Source organism: Desmodus rotundus, chromosome 10 (genome assembly GCF_022682495.2).
Source record: "Desmodus rotundus isolate HL8 chromosome 10, HLdesRot8A.1, whole genome shotgun sequence".
Lineage (NCBI taxonomy): Eukaryota > Metazoa > Chordata > Mammalia > Chiroptera > Phyllostomidae > Desmodus > Desmodus rotundus.
Window position 1 is genome coordinate 66,844,349 of NC_071396.1, and position 26,165 is coordinate 66,870,513.

Genomic DNA, 26,165 nt, shown 5'->3' on the forward strand with positions numbered 1-26,165 from the left:
TATGAGCACCAGTTTATAAGTACAATATATTTTTGTTGCTGCTTTCAATTTTTAGGTGAATATACCCAGAAGTGGAATTGCCAGGTCACATTGTAGTCTGTTTAACTTTTTGAAAAACTGCCAAATTATTTTTCCATGGCAAAGGGCACTGTATTATTCTTGTTTCAAACTCTGAAAAGATGAAGACGTGGAGTATATGAAGAACATTGTCAGGTATTCAATTTACAATGACATAAATAAATGCGGCAACTGAACCATCTTTCATAAATACAAAATTTTATTTGCACTTCATTAGTGTAGAAAGACCACAATGCTTTTCATATCACAACACTCAAGACACACCAAGTTATTCAAATACATAATTACTTATTTATCTTGACTAAACAAAACAGTGCAGTTTAATAAAAGGTATACCAAAGATAGAGTTCACAAATTCATTATCAGACCAAAAAAAAAAAAAAAAAAAAAAAACCCAACCAAAAAAAACAAACCACAGTCTAAGCTTAATAGGAATAGGCTTCATCATAAGGGGGAGAAGTTTTCTCATTATAAAGGTACAGAGTGTTTAGGCAAATACATGTATGTTCTTTGATATAGTAAAATGTATCTCTTTAAAATTCCTTTAAACAGGATTTGTTTAGGACAGCAGCATTGTTTTAAAATCTTCTACAGTTTCAAAAACATTTTTTCCTTTATTGAATCTTTGTAGTTCTTAAAAGCATAAGGTATATATCCATTCAGAAACTACGAGAGAGACTCTGGCCTCAGGACCAAGTCAAATCCTACGCTCTACCCAGTAATGTTCTACCGTTACATAAGAGGAATAAATAACCTTCAGTGACCGCTAGGGATGGGGCTTTGCTTTGTGGTAGAAACACTCCAATACTTGCAAGATGCTACAGCTGGGGGAAATGTCTTGTAAATAAAGAAAAAGCACTTAAGATAGCTTTCTTTTTTCTTCAAAAAGTCTTTAGTTTTACAAATTTTCTTTAAAACAGTAAGCAAAGCACCAAGTTCTTTCTTCTTATCAGAATATCTTCTGTCCTCATAATATAATTAACAAGGACAATTATATTATTTATTTCAAAAAACATTATACCTTTCATTTCTCCCACTTCATATTCGAAGTACTACATTTCCCAGTATGTACATTCGACACTGGGATAATGAATGAAATATAGTAATTTGGAGGGATATATGTAATTTATAACCAAAACTTACCAGGAATTGCATATTTGCATATTTACAAGTTAGTGTATAGCTCTGACTTGGATTACAAAGTGCGAAAGGAAATTTTCAAAATGATTGTAGTGCAGAATAGAGCATTTTCCCCTTCCTAGAACCATTCCACTTTGTCTCCAAAGTAGCAAATCAACAGCATCTGACGTGTGGTCTCGGTGGAGGCAGTTCTGGTGGAATCTCAGGTTCTGGTTGTAACGAGAGGATACTATTGGACAACTCATTCCTTAAAATATCCAGGGGCATCTTCAGGATAAACAAGAGACAAAAATACATTTTAACTATACAATGTATATGTAAGTATTCTATAAATCATACAATTACATAAGAATAAAGTATTTTTAAATAAAGCTCTCTAATCATCAAAGTTTAATTAGACACTCAAATATTAAGCCAAGAAACAAAAACTGGGCTTAAGGTGTATCACGTCACAACACAAACACTGCCCCGCTTACTTTACACCCTGTGGTGGAAGGGACAAGACAGCCTCAAACACACGTATTTTTCACAACCCAGTACAATGGAAGCTTTGTTCATTAACAAATGGGTTCAGCAGGACTAAAGAAAGAAGTGACCTCTCTAATAAACCAATCATTTCTTTAGAAGCTTCTGAATTATGTTTGAACTGAACAGATAATATAGAATAGTAACAAAGTTCTTCTAAAATTTTTTTAAATGTGAGCCTAAAGATGTGTGAAGTGAAGCTGTCTAGCAATTTTCCCGGCACTTAGCCTCATGGAAAGGCTTTGGCAATGGAATCAGTGTCCCGCTGGAGAGCAGAGCTCTGAGTGAGGCAAGGATCGGGGGCTTCTCAGCTAAGACACCTGCGTATTCCGTTAGGTCTCTACCATCTGTGTCTAACTTAATCCTCGTGGGGAAAAAGAAAAGCAAATGTCAAACAAACATGCATATTGTATACCAGCTCCAGTCACTCCACCAAACTGTACTGAAGGCTAAGCAAATATATTGGACACCAATACCAAGGACACCAAAAAACCACGGGGCAGGAAGAAGCTGCCAATAGCTGGCTGGACGTCACTGGCTGAGTTAACAACTTCACCTGGTTCCTGACACTGAGGAAAACCTGCGGTACTTCTCTTTCAAAGTAAGTAATTCTGAACCAAAAAAGTAATAAAATAAACAACAGGTTTCAGATGAAATACTTCCATGTAGATTTTTTTTTTTACCTTTTTCAGAATGTCGTCAACAAGTTTCAGAAATATTTCATCCACATTGAAGTTATCCTTGGCACTTGCTTCACAGAACCGCATCCCTGTTATCTGTTGTGCAAACTAAGGAAAAAAATTTTTTTTCTCATTGTGGGGTGCAATGTAGTCTCATGCACAAGCGAGAGGCTATGACAGGGGAATCATACCTTCTGGGCTTCAGCTTTAAGGGGAGGGGTGGACAAAGGTTTGCAAAAGACTGTTTATGCTTAACTGTAAAATTCCCAAGTCCAGCAAATCCCCACAATGTAAGTAACATAACAAAATCCCTACAGTGATACTGGGACTTCTAAGTCAAATTACATGCCCAATTTTCTAGAATTGCAATACATCTGACATTTAAATTGTGAGTATCACTGATTCTTCAAGGAAGGTTAAAATACATTAGAGTAAGAGAAAATCATGAAAGCAATTTTATGCTTTAAAAAAATGTTTTTTTGGCCCTGACCGGTAGCTAAGTTGGTTAGAGTACTGTCCTGGTATGCCAAGGCTGTGGGTTCAAACAAGCAAGACACATACAAGAATCAACCAATGAATGCATGAGTAAGTGGAACATCAAATTGATGCCTCTCTGTCTCTCAGATCAATTTTTAAAAAAGATTTTATTTATTTATTTTTAGAGAAAGGGGAAGGGAGGGAGAAAGAGAGGGAGAGAAAAAGCATTGTGTGAGAGATACATCCATCGGTTGCCCCTTGTACACCCCCAATGGGGGACCTGGCCCACAATCCAGGCATGTGCCCTGACTGGGAATTGAACATTTCATTTTGCAGGCCCACACTCAATCCACTGAGCCACACCAGCCAGGGTTCAAATCAATTTAAAAAAAAAAAAGTTTCTCTGTATAAAATGTCAGGTTAGATAATAATGCAGCATATACTAATGTGGTATTTTTCCATTTCAAAATGAATTTAAGGAAGCAAGAAATTTTAAAAACAAACACGAGAAAGATGAGATTGAGTGGTAACTATATAACTATTTCATAATTTAAAAAATAATCTGTTAAAAGAAAAAGTGTATTAACTGTTAAATGTGCGAAGTGTGGGAACTGTGACTTCTCCTGCTCCCCATACTTCTCTCACCTTTTCGCCTTGCTGTCTGGTGATTTCTCTGTCAGTTTCACAGTCCAACTTATTTCCAACTAAAAGAAGTTCTGCATCTTCTGAAGCATACTGCGGAATTTTAAAAGAAGCTGCGTTTCAAAGATGGGCATTGTCATATGCTGACAGGAACTGTAAATCAATCCAGTATTTTTCACTCATGTTTTCGTTCACTCTACAAATCCTTGCGCGCCCCCGCCATCCCAGGCAGACCTGAATGTGGGGTGTCGGAGGCGCACAGCATTTTTAGGAAGCAGCATGTTCACGGGCACTATGAACCACAGTGTGTTTAGTCTCTGACCAGGAATTCCTCAGAATCTACCCTAAGGAAATGATTCAGACACAGGCAAAGCTCTACAGTACTTAACAATGATCGTTAACAAAAAACTATAAAAATCCAACAAAACAAAGAATTAACTAAGTCAAGGTATATAAAAGAATGCAGCCATCAAAAAACAGGCTTTGGAAGAACTCTTAAAGACACAGGAGGGCCGTCACGATAGACTACTTCTTGAAATAAGCAGGACGTAACACTAAGTGCAGCATAACTCCCGTTTGGTTTTTCAGGATGGCAGAACCAGATTCTAAAAATTTACTTTTGTGCTTTGATATTCTAAATATTCTATAATGTGACTTATCAATAATTTTACAATCAGGAAAACAGTAGTTAAGCTACATTTCTAAGTTTTAAAAAATGTACAGGCACAATAGAATGCTCTCTTTAAAAAGGTTAAAATCTCTTGAATAACTCATTTAATTTTGTATTCTAAAAGATTATTTGAGATACACTGCAGTAAAAGGCACCTGAATGATGTGACCTTGGCCAAGCTATTCAACAGGGTCCTGGTCTCCTAATTACTAATGCACAGGTAAGAGGAATAGGCCGGTGTGGCGTAAGAACAGTGCCTGCCTGGTACACAGTAAGCACCCAAGCAATGACCACTTCCACAAAAAAGAGCAAAAAGCAAGAGTCAAGAATGAGAGGAGAGCACTAGACCTCAAGACCTGGGCACAGTCACAAAATGAAGTACCTAACGGGGCGCTTAAGGTTGAGGCCATTGTTTTTGGTTTTAAATTCATTACATTCTGAAAAATTACACCAGCAATTAGGACTGCCCCCTTCTAATTTCCTTAGCAGCACGCCGTGAGGCTTCAGCATGGGAGGAAATCAGTATTCAGTGACATACCATCACAGGAGCAGCCTCCGGCTCCGTTCATTTCTGTGACCGTGAACCCTTAACACATTTTCAAAGGGGTGGACACTGACAACAGGCTTCATAAAACTGGCAAACATTCTCCAACATTATCTAACAGATGGTTTAATATAATTTGTAAACAAAAATCTAATTTATAATACATTAAATGTGCTTGTTATGCAAAGGAATTAAACATCAATTTACTGCATTAAGGGGAAGAGAAAACTCAAAATGTGGTCACTGTTACCATCACATCTCACCCCAAACTGCAGTCTTCTGAATGTGTATTTTGGGCACACATATCTTAGAGGGGAACCTACAGTTTACATTAATCACATACATATATAATGGTATCTACATATAGCTGATCATGAGCCAAAGGGGAAAACTTCCTGTTCAAAATGAGAACCTAAAGGACGCCTATAATTTTAAGGGCAGATGTCCTGCAGATGACCGGGCCCTTGGAGTGTCCACAGGCACTGACTGTGGAGAAGGCCATCTCCTGGAGGTTGTTCTTTGATGGACACTCACAACATGAGCATGTGAACTTTCTGAAGAAATGAGATGCCCTTTACCTAATTCCACAGGAGCAGCCGATACTGTGGAATGAGCGTGTGGGCTATGAAGTCAGACAGCCCAGGGTACCAGAGTAAAACTCCTGGCTTTAGTACTTCTAAGCTGACTCTGAGTAACAGAAATATATACCTACTTTGACTGTTGTAATATGGACTAAATGGCCTTTAGTACGTAAAAGCATATGCTTCATAAATGGTTTCTCCTTCCTTCTGTAAGGACTAACACCCATGAGCAGAGTTCCCATCTTGAGAGAAAAGTGCAACACTTACCTTATCAATCATCTTCATCCACTTTGGCAAATCATCAAATGTCTCCTTCTTAGTGATATCATACACTAATATGATCCCCTTGGCACTTCTGTAATAAGCTGAGGTAATGCTGTTGAATCTCTCCTGACCTGCTGTGTCCCTAAGAAATAGCAGCAAAAAAATCAGTTCCCAAACAATAACCACTGTAAGCCACCGCACACGCCAGGGCCCACACAGCAGCGGCGGCCCCACCAGGCTGACTCCCTCTGGTCACCAGGCAACTCCCCTGTCTCTGCATGTTCATTGTTATCCTGGGGATCGCTTTTCTGAGCTCGTTACATTCAAACCAAAAAGTGGCTTGCTTACTCTAATACTAACTTTAGAATGGTGTTTTTGACGTTCTAGAATAAAATTATAAAAGTATGAGGTAACCTAATACTATAAATTACGTAAGTACACTTGACCACACTTTTCTCCCCCACAAAGCCATAAACTCTGTCCTAGAAGGTTCCAAGTCCCCAGCCTACTGCACTGTGATGAGAACTGTTGTGGAAGGAGCAGGAAGAATAGCGAAAATGAAAAAGGAGCTGGTGGTAGGCTAATATCCAACTTTTATTTTTAAGTCACAAATTATTCTGCTCAAGTTGATGTTTCTAGGTGGCAGAAAATGTATGGATAATCACTTAAACTATTTAAGTCTACAGCCCTCCTTTAACCAACCTGGACGGCTAATATCTGATTTTGTTGATAAGAATCCTCCACTATGAAAAATGCTATAGAATCAGTCTTGTTATTTTCTTAATCCTACTAAACAGAAGCAGTGGTCACAGGGAAAGGGAGGGGAGATACTAAATAGGTTTACAAATACAGATTGCTGCTTTGAAATCTAAGAACTATGTATTCTCCAGTCTGAAGCCGACCATTTCAACATGCAGAATGGCAGGAGGACACTAAGAGTGGACGGAAGTTGGCCGAGACCTATTTTTTCCATCTAATAAGCCAAGAGACTCCTTGAGACAAATGAGGCTCAACAGAGCACAGCTTGTGATCAGGAAAACAATTTCCCTAAAGATGATCTATAATTTAGATCATCCTTTCCCCCAAATCCTAACTGCTGGCATACTCCCAGGGGTCGTGGTGGGTCATGGTAGAGTAAGCTAGGGGCAATGGAGTAATAAAAACAAGGTCCCCCACTGCCGGGCTATCCAAAGCCTCCAGCAGCATAGCGCGCGCAGTGGGGGAGAGTGTGCGATGTTTTCCAACGCATCTGACTGAGGTGCACCTTGTGGGGCCGTGTCCCTACGACACCCTTTGGCAGTGGTGTTGGCCATAACTTATGGCTTCATTCAGATCGAACTTACCACCAAGTAGTTCGCATTACTGATGTTATGCCAAACAAACTCCAAAGAAAGAACTCCTTGGCAAATTTCATTTCACATAAAATACAAAGCCATTTGCTTTGTTCCAGAAGACGTAAGAATCCCAGGCAGCCTTGACTGGAAGGCCCAGGAGAGCCAAGGCTGGTCTGTTTCTGTCCATCAGGGTCCCGCAGGGTGCCTGACCCAGAGTGCCGGCCAATACACATGTGCTGAACAGAAGGCCACATGATTAAAATGTAGAAACTTGATGCCATTTCAAGGCCAAATAAACTTTATGTGTTGATCCAGAACGGCCAAAGAGTTGGAAAACGGAGTATGATAGAGACTGAATTCTTCAGGAATTTTATAAACAACTTAAAGACCACACCAATAAGCACATTCAAGATAGGTGAGGATTCAAATACCACTGCATTTACATAAGGAACAATGAATACAATGATGTCTAGAATCCCAGGCGTTTACTTTCAAAGCAGTAAAGAACTAAATCTTTCAGAGTACGGTGTGCTGTCCTATCACCAGTTGTGGGTCGTTCACATTGAGATTTCACCTCATAGTATTTTTAACGCTTTAAAAATATTCTGTGATGTTTGAATACTGTTAAGAATCAACATCTCTCACTTGTTTCTTTAAATATATTTTTAAAGATTTTACTTATTTTTTAGAGAGAGGGGAATGGGGCGGGGGGGAGGGGAGAAAGAGAGGGAGAGAAACACCACGTGTGAAAGAAACACTGACTGGTAGCCTGTCACGCGCCCCCTACTGGAGACTGGGCCCACAGCCCAGGCCTGTGCGCTGCCTGGGAATCAACCAGTGGGCAAGCTGGCACTCAGGGCTTGGAGTCACACCTGCCCGGGCACTTACTCATTTCTTTAAAAAGCAAAAATAACATGTTTTCCTACTCTAAAATCTGTGGTTAGCATAATATAGCTGCTCTAAGAATTTAAACACCAATCAGATAAAAATCAGATCTTCATAGGGCATTTTGGGAATTATGTCCTTGAATAACTCTTTATTCTAAGAAATTTTCAGTTGGCTTTTAGTGCAAATCAACTTCACATTCATTTATATACACATTCAATAAATTACAATCCAGAAATTTGGGGCTCAGGAACAGAGAGATTAGAGATAATAGAAGTCTTTGAAAAATATTTTTATTTTATGGTAGAAAGAACACAACAGGAGACCTGCCCTCTTAATGGATTTTTCAGTGTAAAATACACCATTATTATATACAGGCACAATGCCGAACAGCAGAGCTCTAAAGGAAGTTTTAATAAAAACCCAACCATCGAAGAATGGGGATAGTGAAAGGCACTTGTTACACAGTTTTAAGACCCTGTTGCACGAGCAGCATACTTCGGAATCCCAGAAACATTAAGGCAGCTGTCTCTGATGGCTTTAGGTCAGACACACAGAAAGAGGAGGGAGCCCTGAAGGTGCCAAATATGGGGCAATCATTCTAACACAAATAAACGAGTAAATAAGATTTACAAAAAAATCCCAAGGAGGAAACAGTAACTAGTTCACCACTCTCCATTTAAGGCCCTTCCTTAAATTGCATCCTTCTGTGACTGGCTCTAAATGCTCAAGGCAGAAAAGCACCTTCTTTTGGGAGATTATTTCTTATTTCCAAAATATTTGGGTTCTGAACATTTTCTATGTCTCTAAAGTTCATTTGCTTGATTTATTTCCCCTACTAAATATATGCTATCATATATGTTCAAAAAACAAGATAAATGTCAGTTCTGTTCAACAAGTTTTTATTGAATGCCTACTATGTGCCAGTACCATAAAAAACCTACACAAGTCTCCTCTCTTCAAGAACTTTGATAAGACACCAATGAGATCATGCTTTTATCTTTCCATGAAGAAGCAGAATCCTATTATTTCACCCTTTATCTCCACGAACCTGAATTTTCACTGTGATAGCAAAGAGCTGACTCCTAGAGACTTGCAGTTTATTAATGTCAGCTAAATCATCATTTACTATATAGTTAGCATGTGATTTTACTATTATTTCTCTCTCCACTTCTGGTGTAAGTGAAAAAATCCCTGCAATTTTGTCTCCCCAGTTTGGTCATACAATGATGATTAAAAATTCAGATTCTCATTTGTCATATTTAATATATCTAGTTGAATGATACAATTACTAATCTGCAGAGCAGGAACCAATTTCAGTACGTGAAATGCTCCACCACCTTCCAAGCACAGAGTGAAAGCAAAGGGGCTTGATGTCCTGTAAGAACACTGGTGAGGCAAATTCGCCACCAGGAAAGACAGAGCGAGGGGCCCTGACATAACGCATTTCAGGGCTGTGTCTGCCTAGGGGTAGGAGACACATGTCATGGCTTCGAGTCCCATTTCAATGCAGTGGCTCTAAGTCACTGTGTAGCACTTCTGGGACTTCCAGGACAGCATTTGGATATAAATTCATGAAACTATATTCTAGCAGAAATGTTTTAATTTTAGTTATACTTTAAGTTCTTATGTACATACACATAGAAATACTTTAAGTACAGAGTTGAGAGAATGGTCCCTTTTCTAACCCCAGATAATCAAGGAACTGCAAAATGTGACCTAAAATGTGTCAATGACATCTTAGCTTTTGGTACCTTAAGGCTGTAAGAATCTACAGTAAATAATTTTCTTTTTAGATTTGCTATATCCAGAAATCATCAAGAAAAAGTGCATTTCTTCTAACAATACCTCTCTATGAACTGACTGGCAACACTTCCCCGGGTGACTGTCTGCAAAATCGGCGCACAGCTATTATTAGCAGTCTCTTTGAAGAGCTCTTTCCAATTACATTGGCTCCTCCTGTGCCCCTCAACTGGTGACGACAGTAAAGTGACGACAGTGTGTCCCGGACAAAGCAGATTACAACAGCAACAGCTCAAGGATGGCTGCTGACTCCAAAATAAGCCACGTGTTACTTTAAATAATGAACCACACTCCAGCACTTCCTTTCTACCTGCCGGGTAACAGTAATGTCTTTTCCCTCAGGGAAAGACGAGTCCTGCCTCCCAGCTAAATCACTGCGATATGCCCCCAGAAAACTTGCAATCATCCTTTCAATAAATCAATAAATCCTGTCTTCATTCCTTCGGTTACACTCTTCACCAGTGTTGTCCAGTTTTAAAAATTTCGAGAACAATGTCTGAGGAGTGATGAGCCAAGGAAAAGCAAAGGAAGAATTATTTGGGAAATGCTTTTCCATCCAAGAAAGAAGTGTTTTGGAGGTGTCCCATGCATTGCTTGGAACTGCACTATCACCCTGTTCCCCATGGGGCAGGCCCTCTTAGATCAGATTCAAAGTACTGAAGGGAGCATTCCAGAAATACCAATGTCAGCGGCACAGACTTTAGGGAGCAGAGCTCTAGGGGCACAGGGCATTTGAACACACTTCTGCAGAACAGATCACTAGCGCCTGCGATGAAAACTAGAGTATTAATACACTAATTAAGGCACGCTTTTAAACACAGGCCACCATGTCATCGTTTAGACACTGCTGTCATCCACTAAGCAAGCTTCACAAACATTCTAATATTCGCAGTATCTCCTTTGTGAGGCAACCTCCATCAAAAAGTATCTTACCCATAGGTGCTTTGTACACAGGAGGACCACGCTATGAATACTTTTAAAGATGGTCTTTACCTTAAAGAGCTTATAAAATTGCTCAAGTGAAGATACTTTGTTGCCATTTCCAGAGCTCAAAATGGGTGGCAATACACAAAACGGTTTGCTGCCTTTCCAACCATGAGCTAATGTAGTAAGAAATATGCATTATTTCTGCTATCAACTATGTAGGCAAGATTGTTAATGTTTCATAATCAAGCTAAAACCAAAATATGAAAAACACAAACCAAAAAACAACAACAGACAAAAGAATTCTCAAAGTAGGTTATACAGTCACAGATGACCAAATAAAGTTATTACCTCAGACACCTCCGGTGGGCAAGCAACGCTGGTTCGGCTGCAGCTGTGCCCCAGACAGGGACACAGATGAAGAATGAAGGCATGGCACTAACACTCAAGCATTAGGTGACCGATGATGCTACAGATGAGGCAGCAATTAACGCAGATGAAAGCAAACACACACGGTGGACAAACACTCAGAGCTGAGATTGACCTGCCGAGAGGAGTTAGTAAGCTGAGTACACTGTGGCTGTGTCGCTGAAAACAAAAGGGCATTCTCAGAACACCTCAGCGGTTACTTTTAAACCTCCACCAGACCCGATCCCTTCTCCACCGGATCGGTTTCCTAAGGCCCCCGTGGGCTGCTGAGAGCCAGCGGACAGCTCTTAGGGCTGAAAACAGTTGTAACACAGCTGGTTTGGTCTCTCCTATGATTATTAATGTGAGAAAGTGGCTGTGGATTCATTTCCAGTTGACATTAGTGGGTGCTTATGTCATGTGGCATCAGCAATACAGCCAAAAGGAGTGGGTGTGTGTCCCTTACAGTGATATTCACACTGTGCCACCAAGGACAGCCCCTGAACTACCTAGAGGTGATTTGGCTTTAAACTGTGCAAACCTGTTAAAAACATACTGGACTTTCTTTGAATACTATCCAACAAAATAACTTTAAAAACACAAAGACAAGCACTTCAGCCATCATTTTGGTGATGACAGTTTTGTCAAATGATTTGAAAACAGAGGCATAAAGTCTCCAAGTTCACTATCATTAACGTTCTTTGCACAACTCCCCGTGCACAGATGGGGTATGAAATACGTAGACTCTTCTCAATTCTCTCTCACTCTTCACTTTAGTTAAACATGAGCAAAGGAGAGGAAAAGCAGGAGGCAAACCAGCTCACATGGTTAATTGTATTAGACAAGCATATGGATGGCTGAACACATACGGCAGTTACTGGGTACAGATTCTCCACTCACCAGATCTGCAGTCTGATTTTCTTTCCTCTTAGCTCTACAGTTTTGATTTTAAAGTCAACACCTGCAAGTAAAACAAATGAAGATGAAGCAAAAACAATAAAATAAAATCTGTCAAGAAAATAATCCCATTTGTACATTTTAATATCATTATCAGGGCCTTGGCCGGGTTGCCCACTGGTTAGAGCGTTGTCCTGCTACGCCAAGGTTGTGGTTTTGATCCCTGGTCAGGGCACAGACGAGAATGGACCAATGAAGGCATAAATAAATGGGTCAACAGATCAATGTTTCTCTTAAATCAATAAAAATAATTTATGATCATTATCAGCAAAGCAAACTGAAAAAACACTGACATTACCACATCTCAAAAGGAAAAAGCAAAAGTATGCCAATACCTGTTACTACCCAGTCATTCCAAACTTCAACCGTAAGTCAATCTGTTATATTTTACCCTGAACTATTTATAACACAATTTTTTCAAAAAAATTATTTTTAATTACAATATAATTTATCACTACCATAAGTTTAGCATAAAAACCATAAGATTACATTTAATAATTACATTAATAAATAAACAGCCTTAAGAGAATGTTATCTTGGGGAAAACTCATATAGAACACTGGAAACAATCTTGATTTCAAACAGCCTTAGCCTAAATTTAGAAATTGTATTAATTGTTTCAGCACTCGCACAAAATTTAGTTAATATATAAACATGACTTTTTTATTGTGTTGTCGATAGTGTGGAAGAGCAATTATTTTTAAAAACTCTATGCATAAAAGTTAACACACCCAATTTTTATTTATTTTAATATTAACAAGCAAACCATCATCTATCACTGCCCCTTTCCAATTCAGCCTTTAAAGCTTCAGATGGTTTTTAAACCAAATTTTCATTTGTGTACACTCCCTCACATGCTTCTCAGTTACAGAAAAGTTAAATATTTCAGGCAGTATTTTTGACACAATTTTCAAAACTAAAATAAACAAACAAACAAACCAAAGGGATGCTGGCTAAATTTGAGAACTATAAACATATTCTTTATTGGAACCACTTCCTGACTGCTTCACAGGATCCAGGGTCCCCATGCTGCCTGGCCTCCGACAAGCAGGGGGAATGCGTCTGCCAGTGGGCGCCGCGTGGCCACACGGAGAGCAGGGACCCCACTCCCAGGCTCTCATCTCAGGGCACTGATGCAGCACTTCAGAGTCAGATGATGTTCTTGAGGTGAAGGGAAAGGCATATGACTGTTTTTATAATTAGTAACACACTGGAGACACCAACGCACAGCAAAGGACATGTTTACAACCTTGGGCAGCGGTGAGGCAGTAGCCCTCACCTGGACAACACAGAGGAGTTGCATGAATATAAAATGTCACAAGAAAACAGAGCTAGAGCATACTCTATTACATTTCAATTCTTAATCTCTTCACCAGATATAATTTAAAATGCCACCAAGTGGAACCTGGTTAATTCAATTTCACTTTCAGTTCTGGAACAAATTTGCTTTCTGGGAGCCAAATGATATTGAAACAGCCTTGAAACAGGAAGAACGTTTGTGCTCCACCAATATCCTCAGAGCGCCTTGGTGGCTCCGCCACAAAGGGAGGACAGAGCTTAAAGAGACGCTCGACAAGGCACAAAAAGCAGCCCGGACACACCTGCTACGTCCTGATTTTAACCAGGCACAGCTTACTCACCAAATGCTGTCTTCCTTACATTAGCTCCAAGCTGGGACCTCACTATGTTACTCTGAGATGGCAACTTACAAATCAAACCATATTTTTGTTATAACTACTATTCTATTTTACTTTTGCTTCCAGTTTTATTTTTAAGTTTTAGTTAAGGGACCTGCAACTTTTGTAAAACATTTATCACAGTGGCTGCTGTTTTATTGGAAAGAATTTGCAGGTGATACTTGTGAGCTCTGCTTCAAATCAACCGAGAGAATCCTTTGAAACAAACACCCAGCGCAAAAAATTTTTCTGTTTTCTCTGCTAAGAACTGCTGAGCCTGAACATGTCTTTCTCAACCAACTAAAATAACTTACCCAGCTTTAGCAGTCCTACACTAGGGCTATTCTGTAACCACAAAGTTTAGTAAGTAAAATAGAAGGAAAGGGTAGTATTATTCAAAATCAGTAAGTGGAAATGTTATCATCATGTTTTCCAAATACATCACTGATTTTAATAGGAAAAAAGATGACAGGGAACAGGATTAATCTGTTTAGCCAAAATGAAGACTGTCTAGTTTCAGCGAGCAGATTAATGAAAAGCTAACTAACAGCAAAATAAAAATATCCAGTGGTTAAATCTGAAACTCCATAAAGGGAGCAGCTTATTAAAATAGTCCTCTCTCTTAAATGAAATACCCTTTCCATCTAACAGACACTAGGTGGCTTCTAATGCCTGGCAACTTACCCCAATTTACGGCTTAGAAACATATCCTTGTATAAAAGCATACGACTAAACATTCTTAAAAACCTTCTTACATCAAGTCAAAAGTATATCTTAATGTTGTCTGTTTTAAATATTTGCATGTCATAAAAATTGTAATGATCCCTAATAAAAGGTAACAAGTCATTAACAACCTTAAGTATTCAGATTAGTTTTGGACAAAGCACAGAGGAGCCCCTCCTCGCTGCGGAGTGCCTAGGACCTACGTTTATAAAACAGGGACAGAAAGGGGGGCGACTTCATTTCCATCCGCAGCACTTGCTAAAAACCCAGTTTCCTACAGGTGTCTTGACTGACAGAGGAAGTGACAGGCCTATTACTCCACCAGTTCAAGGGGACAATCCCTGCCCTCAAGGCACTTGGCAAAGAAACGCTGCTCTCTTCTAAAGAACCACCCGCATCTGCCCAGAAACCTTTTAAGTCCTTAGTGATGTCCTATCTGAACCCTGATGATGGCCCCAGCCCTTATCCTCATTCTTTATCTGTGTTTCTTCTAGCCCTTTACCACCTGGTTCCTTCTTTGTTGTTGGTGTCCCCTCTGAGGACAGTCACCCAAAAGCTTAGGACACTGCCTGGCATACTATAGTGACTCCACAAATCTGATAAATAACCGCCCCCCCCCAATCAAATGTTGTTTATGTAAGGAGGAATGCTGGTATTTTTAGAAAAATTAGGGAAATTCAGGACTTTTGTGGTTTTTTTTAAAGCCGAAACAAATAAAACACCTAGGTAGTAAAAACAAAGGGCAGACGTTCTGAGTGTGTCCGGTTGGCAGAGTGTGGATTGGGGGCAGTGAAACGCAGGGGTGCCCAGCACACATACATCATCCCAGAGATGGAACAGTTCATTTCTTCTGCTATTCCTATCATTGATGGTAAATCCCCAGAGGATGGGGCAGTCCTAACATGAAATCTCCTCTCCCTACATATGCCCATCCCAGGAATTACGATAACAGTTTATTGAGTCGCTTAGGTGGGAAGTGGTCCACTGAATGAGTTATTCTGACAACGGGAGCTGACCTTTAAAAAAAGATTTTACTCATTTATTTTTAGAGAAAGGGGAAGGGAGGGAGCTAGACAGGGACATCAATGTATGGTTGCCTCTCAAGCACCCTCTACTCGGAACCTGGCCACAACCCAGACACATGCCCTGACTGGGAATACAACCTTCAACCCTGTGGTTTGCAGGCCAGCACTCAATCCACTAAGCCACACCAGCTGGGGCGGGAGCTTACCTTTCTTTAAGCCAATGTTATGGAAGTCTTTCTAGAAATATTTGTATTAGAAAGGACACAGGGTCACAGGGGATAATCCCTGTATCAATAAGTGTACACTACTCTTAAATTTGAGTCACTGTGTCTTTTTTATCTTAATGACCTTTAATAGTAACAATAGTGGACATGTGTCAAACATGCTGTGCCTGACATCCAACACAAGGAACCCTGCGGCAGCCCAATGAGGTGTGCGCTACTATCCTCACTTTAGAGGAAAACACCAGAGCAGAGAGGACAGTGCGACTTGCATTGAGGTCACAGCACACACTGGTTGAGTGGCAGAACCTATATTCAAATTTATAACACTGCCCACAACGAAAAGTTGTTATAATGAAAGTCAGACACCTGAAAACAAGGAAAGTATGAAATGTTCTGCAAATGAGCCAGAAGCTCCACAATCAAGCCATGAGAGGACAGAGCTTAACTTTGCAATGCCTCTCATTGTCGTATTCGTCTCTCATAAATCTCAGCAACAGCATGAAGAATTTGCATACTTAGTGCTGATAAGATTCGTAAATTCCCCTCCCTTAAGGCAAAACACTTCCAAAACATTACTGTATTTCTTTTTGCTGGGCCACAGAAGTTACAAAAGTGAAAATAGCAAAAATCAACAGAGGCTTCTTTCTGCACATTCCTTTCCAGCAAACACACACACACAAATATATATAGAATAACATCTTGGCTCATGCGTATGATTACAGCTGAACAGACGTCCTCCCCTTTTTCCTCTCCGCTCTACACCGCCACCAAAGATCTGATTTTCTTACTTAACTTTTCAGGAAGTTGAAGGATTTCAGACTTTGAAATAAGTCACAATCCAAATAGTGGTCACAGTGTTGCTACCAGTTTATAATAACTACCTTAAATTTGTACAGCTTTTTTTTCCAGGGAGATATACTTTATCCAGTGTCATCCAATTTGGAATATAGTATTTCTACCAAGAGAGAGGATTTCTAACATTTTCACTGAGCTGAGAGTGAGAAAATAAATGAGGAAATGTGTCAGGGTCACATAAAGGAAAAGTTAACATTAGAAAACAAGTCACCTGACCACGAAGCCAGTCTTCTCCCTAATCACCACCTCCCAGAGCAGAGTACAACAGAAGTTCCCACAGGAAAGCACCACATAAAGGAAAAAGCATGGATGCTGGCTGCCAGCAGATCCACCTTTCAACTTCTCTACTGAAAGCACTAAACTCGAGAATTATTATTAAATACTATCTGGCTTTTCCTACTTTCACTGTTATGAGTATTCAGTGAAATAGAAATTAAGTACTATAACTGTAAAATATTCTGATCATTCTCAGAAGTAGGTACCATCAAAATAGTAAAATGATTTCATGTCACTAAAAAATGCTTATCGGGCCTGAGGATACCAAAGTCTATCTTGAGTTTAGTAAGATCTGTCTCTCTCATTCCAGGCTGGGCATACTCCACTTCAGCACGTGAAGACCACCCTGCGTCTCTGGGCCCTGACACAGGCGGGAGCACAAGGAGAAAGCCTTGCACTTGACTGCAACCACAGACTACATCAGGCAGGGAAGAGTCTGAGGTGATCGAAGCAGAGGCTTGGGGAACAGAGTGTGTGTGTGCCACTGGGGAACCCGTCAGAACAGGCGGACAGTTCCATTTCCACGAACCATACGTGTATAAAAGAATTTCACAGAAAGGGGTTTATTCCCTTGTAACAAAAAGATTAAGAACTCTTTTATGGTGTTGAGTATGTTTCAGGTTCTAGTCTAAGGGCTTTATATTTACTCACTGCAGTACATACTCTTAACAATTTTATAAGATAGATAGTGTTATTGTCCCCATTCTACAGATGAAATAACATGTCAGAGGTTAGTTACCTGCCCGAGGTCACCAAGCTGATACGAGAGCACAGACCGGAACCTGGGCTAAATGGCTCCTGGCTACGTGTCCCTGCTTAGCCCCACCTGACGCATGAGGGAACAGCGGGAAGATGGCTATAAACATATATTCAATGTAAAAAAAAAAAAAAGAATTATGCATTTCCAGGGAAACTGTAAAAGAAAGAGTGAGCGATGCTGACTGGCTCGACAGACTGCTCCTGTGTGGGCCGGCCTTCCTCGGCTTCCTGCTTACACCAGCCCTTATCTGAAATGCAGTCATTTTGACCTCTTGGTTACAAGAGTTACCAATAAATAAATAAACAAATAATAAATAAATAAATAAATAAATAAAATGCAGAGACTGTCAAATGGATCTTGTATTTTACACAGATTATGTGCTTACACTTTATTTCATATTCCCCGTACGCACTTCCTATCTACCTCTAAAGGTCAACTTCTGAGTTACTTCAGAGTTTTTGCATCTATAATATAAATTAGAAGGGAACATAACCAGCACTTATGCCTTTTCTAGGCCAGATACGTAAGATATTCTACCCCACTTATTCCAGGAGATAGGAAAAGAGTGTAAGCCCGACTTCTTTTTCTCCTTTTTGTAAGTAAGGAAAATGAAGTTAAGTCACTTGTCTAAAGACACTGACAGCTGTGGCAGAGGTGGGACTCAAACCCAGGACTTTGCGCCCACCTGTGAAACCCACACTGTGCTGTCACCGGGAGGGGCTCCTAGAATGAGAACGGAGAGGGGCAAGTGTTTTTAAGTGAAAATATGATGATCGGTGAGCGATTCTTTATCAGTCAACAAGAGTGCGGAGTTCTGCTGTGTAGCAGGCCTAAAGAGCCCGGAGACAGCACGTAAGAAGGCCAGAGCTCCTCATTTAGAGGCAGCCTGTCGCATTAAGTGAAGCCTGGAAAACCAGGAGAGTTTTGTTTATCAGCTATTTCCATCAGTAGTTTGCCTGAGGTGGAAACTGCAGGTTGCTGTTTTATTCTGTAAATTAAGAAGGCATTATGTAGGCACCAGAAACCAAACAGTGGAGGCTGTCAGATTTGGTGGGAAAAGATCCTCCATGGAATAGGGTGTTCTGTTAAGCCTTATTGTTTCCTGATTTTAAAGGAAAAGGATTTTAAAAAAGTCACATTCAATTAAGGCCACTATTTTTGGTCTATTTTGGTTTTCTAAGTATTTTCCAAATGGCAGAGATGTGCAATCAAAGAGCAAAAGGAGGATAATCAATTGCTTCCTCTGCTGAAGCACAAAAGCATAGCAGTTCACCTCCACGACTCACTTCCCTTTCTGAAAAGCACAAGCCAGGTGAGCAGGCCTCAGCTGCGTGTCCTGTAAGTGGTTAGCAGAGTGGCACCTAATGTTAATATAAGTCTCTCAAAAATATTGTGCTGACTACCATACAAAGCTACATCTTCTTTATGAATTCCAACAAATAATTAGAACAATGAATCGGGCACTGAAGGCTGAAGAATAATTTGCACCTCTCAGAGGAACCAGCTGTCTTCTCAAGCCAGTTCCAAGATCTCTAACAGACTGCTCCTGGCAGATTCCACAGGCTGGAGGGAGAGAAGCAATCTCTAAGAATCTGGATCTCTATCAGGCACAATGAAACCTTTCTTCTTCAGTGCCAGTGCAGAACAGTGACGGAAAGGCTGAATGCACCTAAGCCAGGTCTTTAAATAGATTTTTATTCCACCTAAACAACACCACCACCACTACATTTCCATACTTTCTTTGAAAGATAGCTACTCTGTATCACAAAAACCGGACACACTCTGCACAAGCCTATCAGTGTGCGTTAAGTTCACTAAATAAACCTAATCCCACGACGCACAGCACATGCTGGCATAAAAAACTACATGTTAACCAAGAGGCATCAGCTCCCGTCACACTCACTCTCCCTGAGTCATCGTGTTGCATCGCCCTGGCAGGGAAGCGAGACGCTGGTGACCTGCAGTGCTGGGGTGGGAATTCTGGACGACTTTCCCTAATTCTCTTTCAAGTGAAACATGCAGGCAGATCAGCGACGGCTTGGAAGACTACACATAAATGCATAAGAGCAAAATAAAACACAGCTTAGAACGTGAATCCAGTAGATGTTCATACTGAGTTCTCTACAAATCTCTGACCTAATTTTCCAGAACAGAGTACGAGTAAAGAATGTCCCTCACCAGTGGTTCCACTGCTTCTAGGTTAAGTTGACCAGATGAACTGCAATTCATCTGTCACGTCACCTAACATTCAAGGACAAACTCACAGCCAGCCACTGCAGCCAGGGATTTTTATTCACTTGTTTCTTGGACCCCTCAATTCTATTTCCAGTTCAGCTGCTGGTCCTGATAAAACGCAGTCAGCTGACCACGCAGTTTCCCCACCCTTGGAACGGGCATCGTGAGTATGCCTTGAACTCAAACCTGGACTCAGGAAAGATATTCTCAGAGACCACAGGGACTACTGCCAGCAACTGAGTGAAACCAGGGCTTCAGTAAAGCACCATCATTTTCTAAGACCAGATACTGTCAGGAGTCACCTATGAGGTTGAACACACTGCTAAAAACAGAAAAACAAAGACAGAGCAGGGAAGGTCTCAAAACTAAATTTAAAAAACTTTTTAATTCAAATACTGTCTTTCCTAATTTGAGGGAGGGTCTACCTCATTTCAAGTCTATTTTTTTTTGAAAGGTTAGCAATAGTGTTTTTATTTTTTAAATGTCCTTACTTGGAAAAATAAAATAACTGGCAATCCTATGTTAGCATTCTGCACTTTGGGGGAAGTTTATGGCCCAGGAAAACCAATTCTGGTTTTGATGGCCTTATTCCTACTTTCTCTCTATTTAAAATGTCAAGTTTTGGCCCTGGCTGGTGTGGCTCAGTGGACTGAGTGGCCAGCCTGGGAACCAAAGGGTCGCCGGTTTGATTCTGAGTCAGGGCACATGCCTGGGTTGCAGGCCAGGTCCCCAATAGGGGGTGCAGGAGAGGTAATCACACATTGATGTTTCCCTCCCTTCCTCTTCTCTCCCTTCCCCTCTGTAAAAATAAATAAAATCTTAAAAAAAATAAAAGGTCAAATTTTGAAATACTTTTATACATAGAAGATTTAAGATATGTAAGTGACTGAATATTTAGGTAAGAAATGCAATTCTTAGAGCTTTATTTTAATAACTAGAGGGCAAGTGACAAGTGATGACGGGGCTTGGTTAGAGAAAGGCAATTTCATTGATACCAAAGATTAATAATATCACTATCTTCACAGGGCTGTAGGGAGGGCCAAATTAACATAAGCAGGAAAGGGCTTCATGATTCAGATTCTGATGCACCAGAAATGTCACAAAGCAAAGTCTCAAAGTACGCTAAGGAACATAGAAAGAACTCACTGTAGCCCTGCCCCTGACCACTTGCTGACCAGCTGTGCCATGGTGGCTAAGTTGTTTACATCTTTGAGCCTTCGCTTTTTCACCTGTAAAATGGGGGTAACTTTCAGTCTCATTGTAAGGATCAGAAAGAGTATACTTTTGCTGGTACATAGTAAATGCTCAACAAATTGTAGCTACTACTAATAGAATGTTTTATTTTATATGTAAAACAACTGAATTACCCATCCAAAGTCACAACCTCGTGAGTGGCAGAGCCTGAATGAAGAACGCAGGCTCCTTAGTCTTACTCTAGTGTATTTTCTGGAATTCAAAGCTGCTGGAAGTGGGGTGGTGCTGCCTGACAAAACCATTTCAGTACAAACAAAATTAACAGGTAGCTTTGAATAGTCACATAGGAATAAAACAATGGTTGACCAATATATAATTTTATGGGTGTTCTTTGGTATGTTAGATAGTTGTGAATTTCTACAGCCAACTAGTTTTTTTTCCATTTCTCAAACTTTAGAAAGCTGCTCCTGTACTTTTTGAAGAACCTGTCAAATTATGCTAGCTATATCAGACTAAGTAATTCAATTCCATGAGTACAAGATACCAAGTATTATTTGAAAATAATATGCCACTTAGACAATTTCCATTAAATAGCCAATTATTTAAAAAGTCTTTTAAGCTCAACCAAATCAACTTCTGACTTAATAATTTTTTTAAAAAATCAACATTTTGCTCACTTAAAATAGGTTTTCTCAAATCCCTTAGGACAGAGGTGTCAAACTCATTTTCACCAGGGGCCATATCAGTCTAATGGTTGCCTTCAAAGGGCCAAATGTAATTCCCATTCCTTAACAGCTAAGGAGTACCGTATTTTTTGGACTATAAGATGCATCCACCAATTTGGGAGGAAAATGAGGGGTGTGTCTTATAGTCCGAATGTAGCTTACCTGGCTTGCGGGGGGCTTGGGGGCAGCGGTGGAGCGGGTTTTTTTCTTTCCCTATTTTCCTCCTCTAAAACCTCAGTGTGTCTTATAGTCCGAAAAATACAGTAGTTACATTTACACAGTCCTAAAATTATTTTGGCCCTCTGAAGGCAACTGCGAGGCTGATGTGGCCCCCAGTGAAAATAAGTTTGACACCTGTGCCTTAGGATTTCCACAATGATCTTGTATAGAAAGTCCAGGTGAGTCTGATTCACTTTAAAAAGACACTTTGGAGGTAGTCTCTTCTGGCCTCTGAATTACACAAGCCATCACTTAGTGAGGCCCCTTGGTCTGCGCATGAGCAGGCTCTTCCCCACCGGCCTGAGGGGTGCACGGTCTTCCCCAGACTCTGCTGTCATGAGCAGACACATCTGCAAGTCCGGACAGGGTAAGGGCAAAGTTCTACCAGGAAAGAGAATCTTTCTCTCTACGCAGCTGACTATACTACCTGGAGATGAAACTGGACAGACTGGCCTCAGAAGGACCTATGAGCTAATTGCTCACATAGCAGGCATTCAGGTGAGGCAAACACAATTCCACACCACACCCAACGCCATATTTAAATAGCATTTTTCTAAAGGAACTTGAGGAATGAATTTATCTTTACAGCATTCCAATGGTGAGGAAACCTTCCCTGACCAGCCCTCAACCTACCCTTGGTTGGAAGGGTTTCCATTATGTTCCCCAAATATTCTGTATACATCTCTACAGCCGCCCTTATCAACCTGGATCATCTTGTTCCCCAGGACTCTGGACATCTGGACAGACTTTGTCCTTTTCACCACTGAGGGGTCCCCAGTGGGTAGGTTAGCACCCAATACACAGTAAGTGCTCAATAAGTGATCTGATAAGTGGAAGGAGAACGCACTCAGAAAGAGAGCCTGAAGGGGGATTAATTAGCTTTCTTAAAGTGTCTTCACAGTCTGGATCAGAGAGAAACTATCATCTTTCTCTAAACTTCCCACAATTTAATAAACACTTATGAAGTCAAGTACTATGGGCTATGTATGGAAGAAACAAAAATGAGCAAGACCAGAATCCAACCACCCAAGGAAGCCTGTCGTGGTAGTGGTGGGGGAGGTATGTGCACGCGTAAGTGTATGTCTTTATGCCTGTTGGTTAAGGGGATAAGAAACAAACTGCCTGGTCTCCTTGCCTCGTACTTTCTCATTCTCAAATATCCTATGGAATCCTGCCCAATCAGTTAAGTTTCACCGTCCTCATGCCAAAGTCATACTCAGAAGCTTTATGACTCCAGCTGCTACAGAACGAGGTCCACACTCGTCAGCATGGCAGTCAAGGTCTTGAGGCATTCACTCCTGATGTGCCCTAGTCAGTCTTTCCTAGAATATGGGGGTGCTGCTCCATTGTGGCCCCAGCTTAGAAAAGCCTTCCTCATCTCTCCTCTGCCTTACTGCAATGCATACCTTTGCTCACCTCCTAATCTCACCTCCACCCACCCAAGCCCTGTTACCCACCCACTGGTGCCTGTGCTGACTTCTTTCCATCACACAGTACAACTATATTATCCCTCATTTTTATATATTTTAAGGGTGGAACCATAAAAGATTGATAATTCTGAACTGCTTTGAACTCTATTTTACATATGTCAGGTACTAAAGTACCAGTATAAACTCCCATTTGATGGTCTAACTCCCTGTACTTTAAATGATCCAACATTAGATATTTGAAACAGGTATACTTATGCTACTGAATTTTAACATCGTGGTCCCAAGGCCAACATTTAAAAAACAAACAGAGTACAGAGAGTACAAGTATTTCCAAAGTGATCTATTCTAAAATAAGCATTAAGGGAAACAAATTCCCACAAACCAAACAAAAAGATAATTCAAAATTTGAGGGCCAATTTTCCATTAAGACATTTTAAATGTAGTACTTTTTTGTTACATGGGTATTTAAAACTAATTCACCCCAAACTACTTCCTTGAAACTACCACTGGATACAATACTAAATACATGTACAAGACTACAGCATATTTTTAACTCTGAATTTCACATTTAAATACTATTCAATGTTTCTCGAACCTCCTCTAGGGAAACCCATCACTGCCTATCACTAACCATGAGGGCCCTTTATTTTGAAGAACCCCCTCATCTATGTGGTTCCCCAGTGGTGACAGCTTTTAAGGGGTTTTCCACAGAATCAACTGTTACCCACACCCACCTGACAGACCTCAATGCCAACTCCTGTACTTCTGACTTCATTAAAAAACTTCCCCTGCAGTTTCAATTTTAGGTCCTGAGGACATTAAACTCCCTGTCCTGAGTGTTCCTGTATTTACCTCATTGTTGTACTTCACCCATCTGGGTGCAGTGGATGACTTATCTCCACTTTTTAAGTCCCTGGGTTATTTGTGGTCACAGACAAGTACAGCTGAAGTCCCTCTGCCCCGTATTTATAGTTAAAACAATAAATTTAGTGTAGTTTTAGTCTTAATATTCTCCACAGGAAATTTTAAACTTCATTATTTCAGCATATCATAAAAGTGAGTTCAAATTTAGAAAATAAGCCCTGGTTTACGGAACATTCCTCGCGAGGTACAGCTAAGGCATCAAATTTGCTGTAGATGACCGACCCACTTTGGCCCCTAGCCGGGGGCACAGCTTCAAATTCACTATACCCCCTGCCTGCTGCTCCCTCGCACCACCTTTTCCTTGTGTGAGTAATGTTAAGGGTCGAGAGTTTCCGTGGAGAGATGCTCACACTGGGTCCGAGAGCTGAACGGGATCAATGCATCACCCAACCTCATGACCGCCCTTGGGGGCCGCTGACTCGCGTGTTCAATAACCGCCTCCTACCTGGACCTTGCGAGGGGCCTGAGGAGTAGGTTCCAAGAGCAAGTATGCGGGGAGACTACACTAAATTTCTCCGTCTGGCTTTCGGAATAGAATCAAGGGCTTCCACAGGGTCCTTCCCCGCCCCCTAGATATCACCGAGAGGTCCATCCACCAAATGCAAGGCCACCAAGGGCCATACAGTTGGGGAGGAAAAAGCTCAGAAACGCGATGAGAAGCAAGGCCGACAGACCGAGGACACTAGCCCTGGGGCACTGGGGACCGGGGGAGGGCAGCGCCGGCCGCAGGAGGGCCCAGCCCCGGAGCCCTTACCCACGGTGGACTTGCAGGCCTCGCAGAAGGTGTCGTCGGTGAAGCGCTCCATCAGGCTGGTCTTGCCCACGCCGCGGGAGCCTATGATGATGACCTGCAGCTTGAAGTCGGCCGGCCTGGGGGGCTGCTTTCTCCGGCGGGCCTGGCCACCCGACAGCGCCGGGGAACCCGCGCCCAGGCCGCCGCCGCCCCCAGCCCGTCTCTGCAGCGCGGCGCCCGGATCCATGCACGCATACGGCTCCCGCTCGGCCCGCCGCCCGCCGCCCCCCGCCCCCCGGACGCGCGCCCCGGGCTCCGGTGCCCCTTCGGCCTGCGCAGCGCGCCAGGGGTTGACCCCGGGCTGGGCGTCTGCCCACTCGAACGGCCCCGGCGGCCCGCGGGCTTCGCGCTGCAGCTGCGCTGCTGGCTGCCTCCTCGCGCCCGCGTCCAAGCCGCTGCTGCCGCTGCCGTCGCCGCCGCCGCCGGGAGAGGAGGAAGGGAAGCAGCTACTCCGCAGCAGCGGCAGGAGCATCCCGGACAAGGAGGGGCAGGAAGCGCAGGCGCGGGGCGGGAGGTGGGGGGAGCCGCGCCGGATTTGACGCCGGTCGCACGCGCGCCCCCTGCCGACGGGAGGACCACCGGCCCTGCTGCGGCTCTGCCTCTACTGTATTCAGCTTGCCAGCTCTCTCTTCCCTCTGTTTCGTTTCCGGAGGCTCTTTTATCTTTCCATGCTTCCCCACCTTCTCCCCTTTTCCTTTCACTCCTCCTTTCCCTGATTTCAATGAGCAGTCCTAAAACACCACGCCCGTTTATTAGACATCTCTTCCCCTAAACCTGTTACCCTCTCATGCTGTGTCTCCCAAATCATTGCCGCAACTCTCAATGTTACTAGGACGCTCGCAAGTCACTAAGCCAAGCCCTCCACTGTCACACCCGGCCATCTCGGGGCTCCGGTCCGGACCCGCGCTCGCGCAGATCCCACTCACTGGAAGAAGCCCCGCGCCCGCGATTGGGCGGTAGACTTCATCTTTTCCTATCACGTGTCTTCCATTTCCCACAAGAAACACAAGAAACCAGCTATTTTTACTCCCGATTACTGCCCCATTTAAGTTAGGAAGTTTTTATTTCGTTTAACTTTAAACATAAATAAATAGGATGCTTCTTCGGGGAAGTGAGTGAGTTAGAACTCCAACAGTAGTAGGAAACTCCAAAAATTTAGGATTTACGGACTCGGGTATGTTTTGTCATTTCTAC

The 26,165-nt window shown here is 41.8% G+C and overlaps 1 protein-coding gene across 1 annotated transcript; it reads right to left on the reverse strand.

Annotated features, from left to right (window-relative positions):
- Window positions 1-672: 672 nt before the first annotated feature.
- Window positions 673-25,843, reverse strand: RAB12 (RAB12, member RAS oncogene family). Its single transcript, XM_024580185.4, has 6 exons — window positions 24,933-25,843; window positions 11,856-11,916; window positions 5,605-5,743; window positions 3,546-3,635; window positions 2,427-2,531; window positions 673-1,485 (listed from the first exon to the last, which is right to left on the reverse strand). Exons 1-6 carry the CDS (start codon window positions 25,441-25,443, stop codon window positions 1,372-1,374), a joined length of 1,020 nt encoding a protein of 339 aa, XP_024435953.3. The 5' UTR covers window positions 25,444-25,843; the 3' UTR covers window positions 673-1,371.
- Window positions 25,844-26,165: the final 322 nt, after the last annotated feature.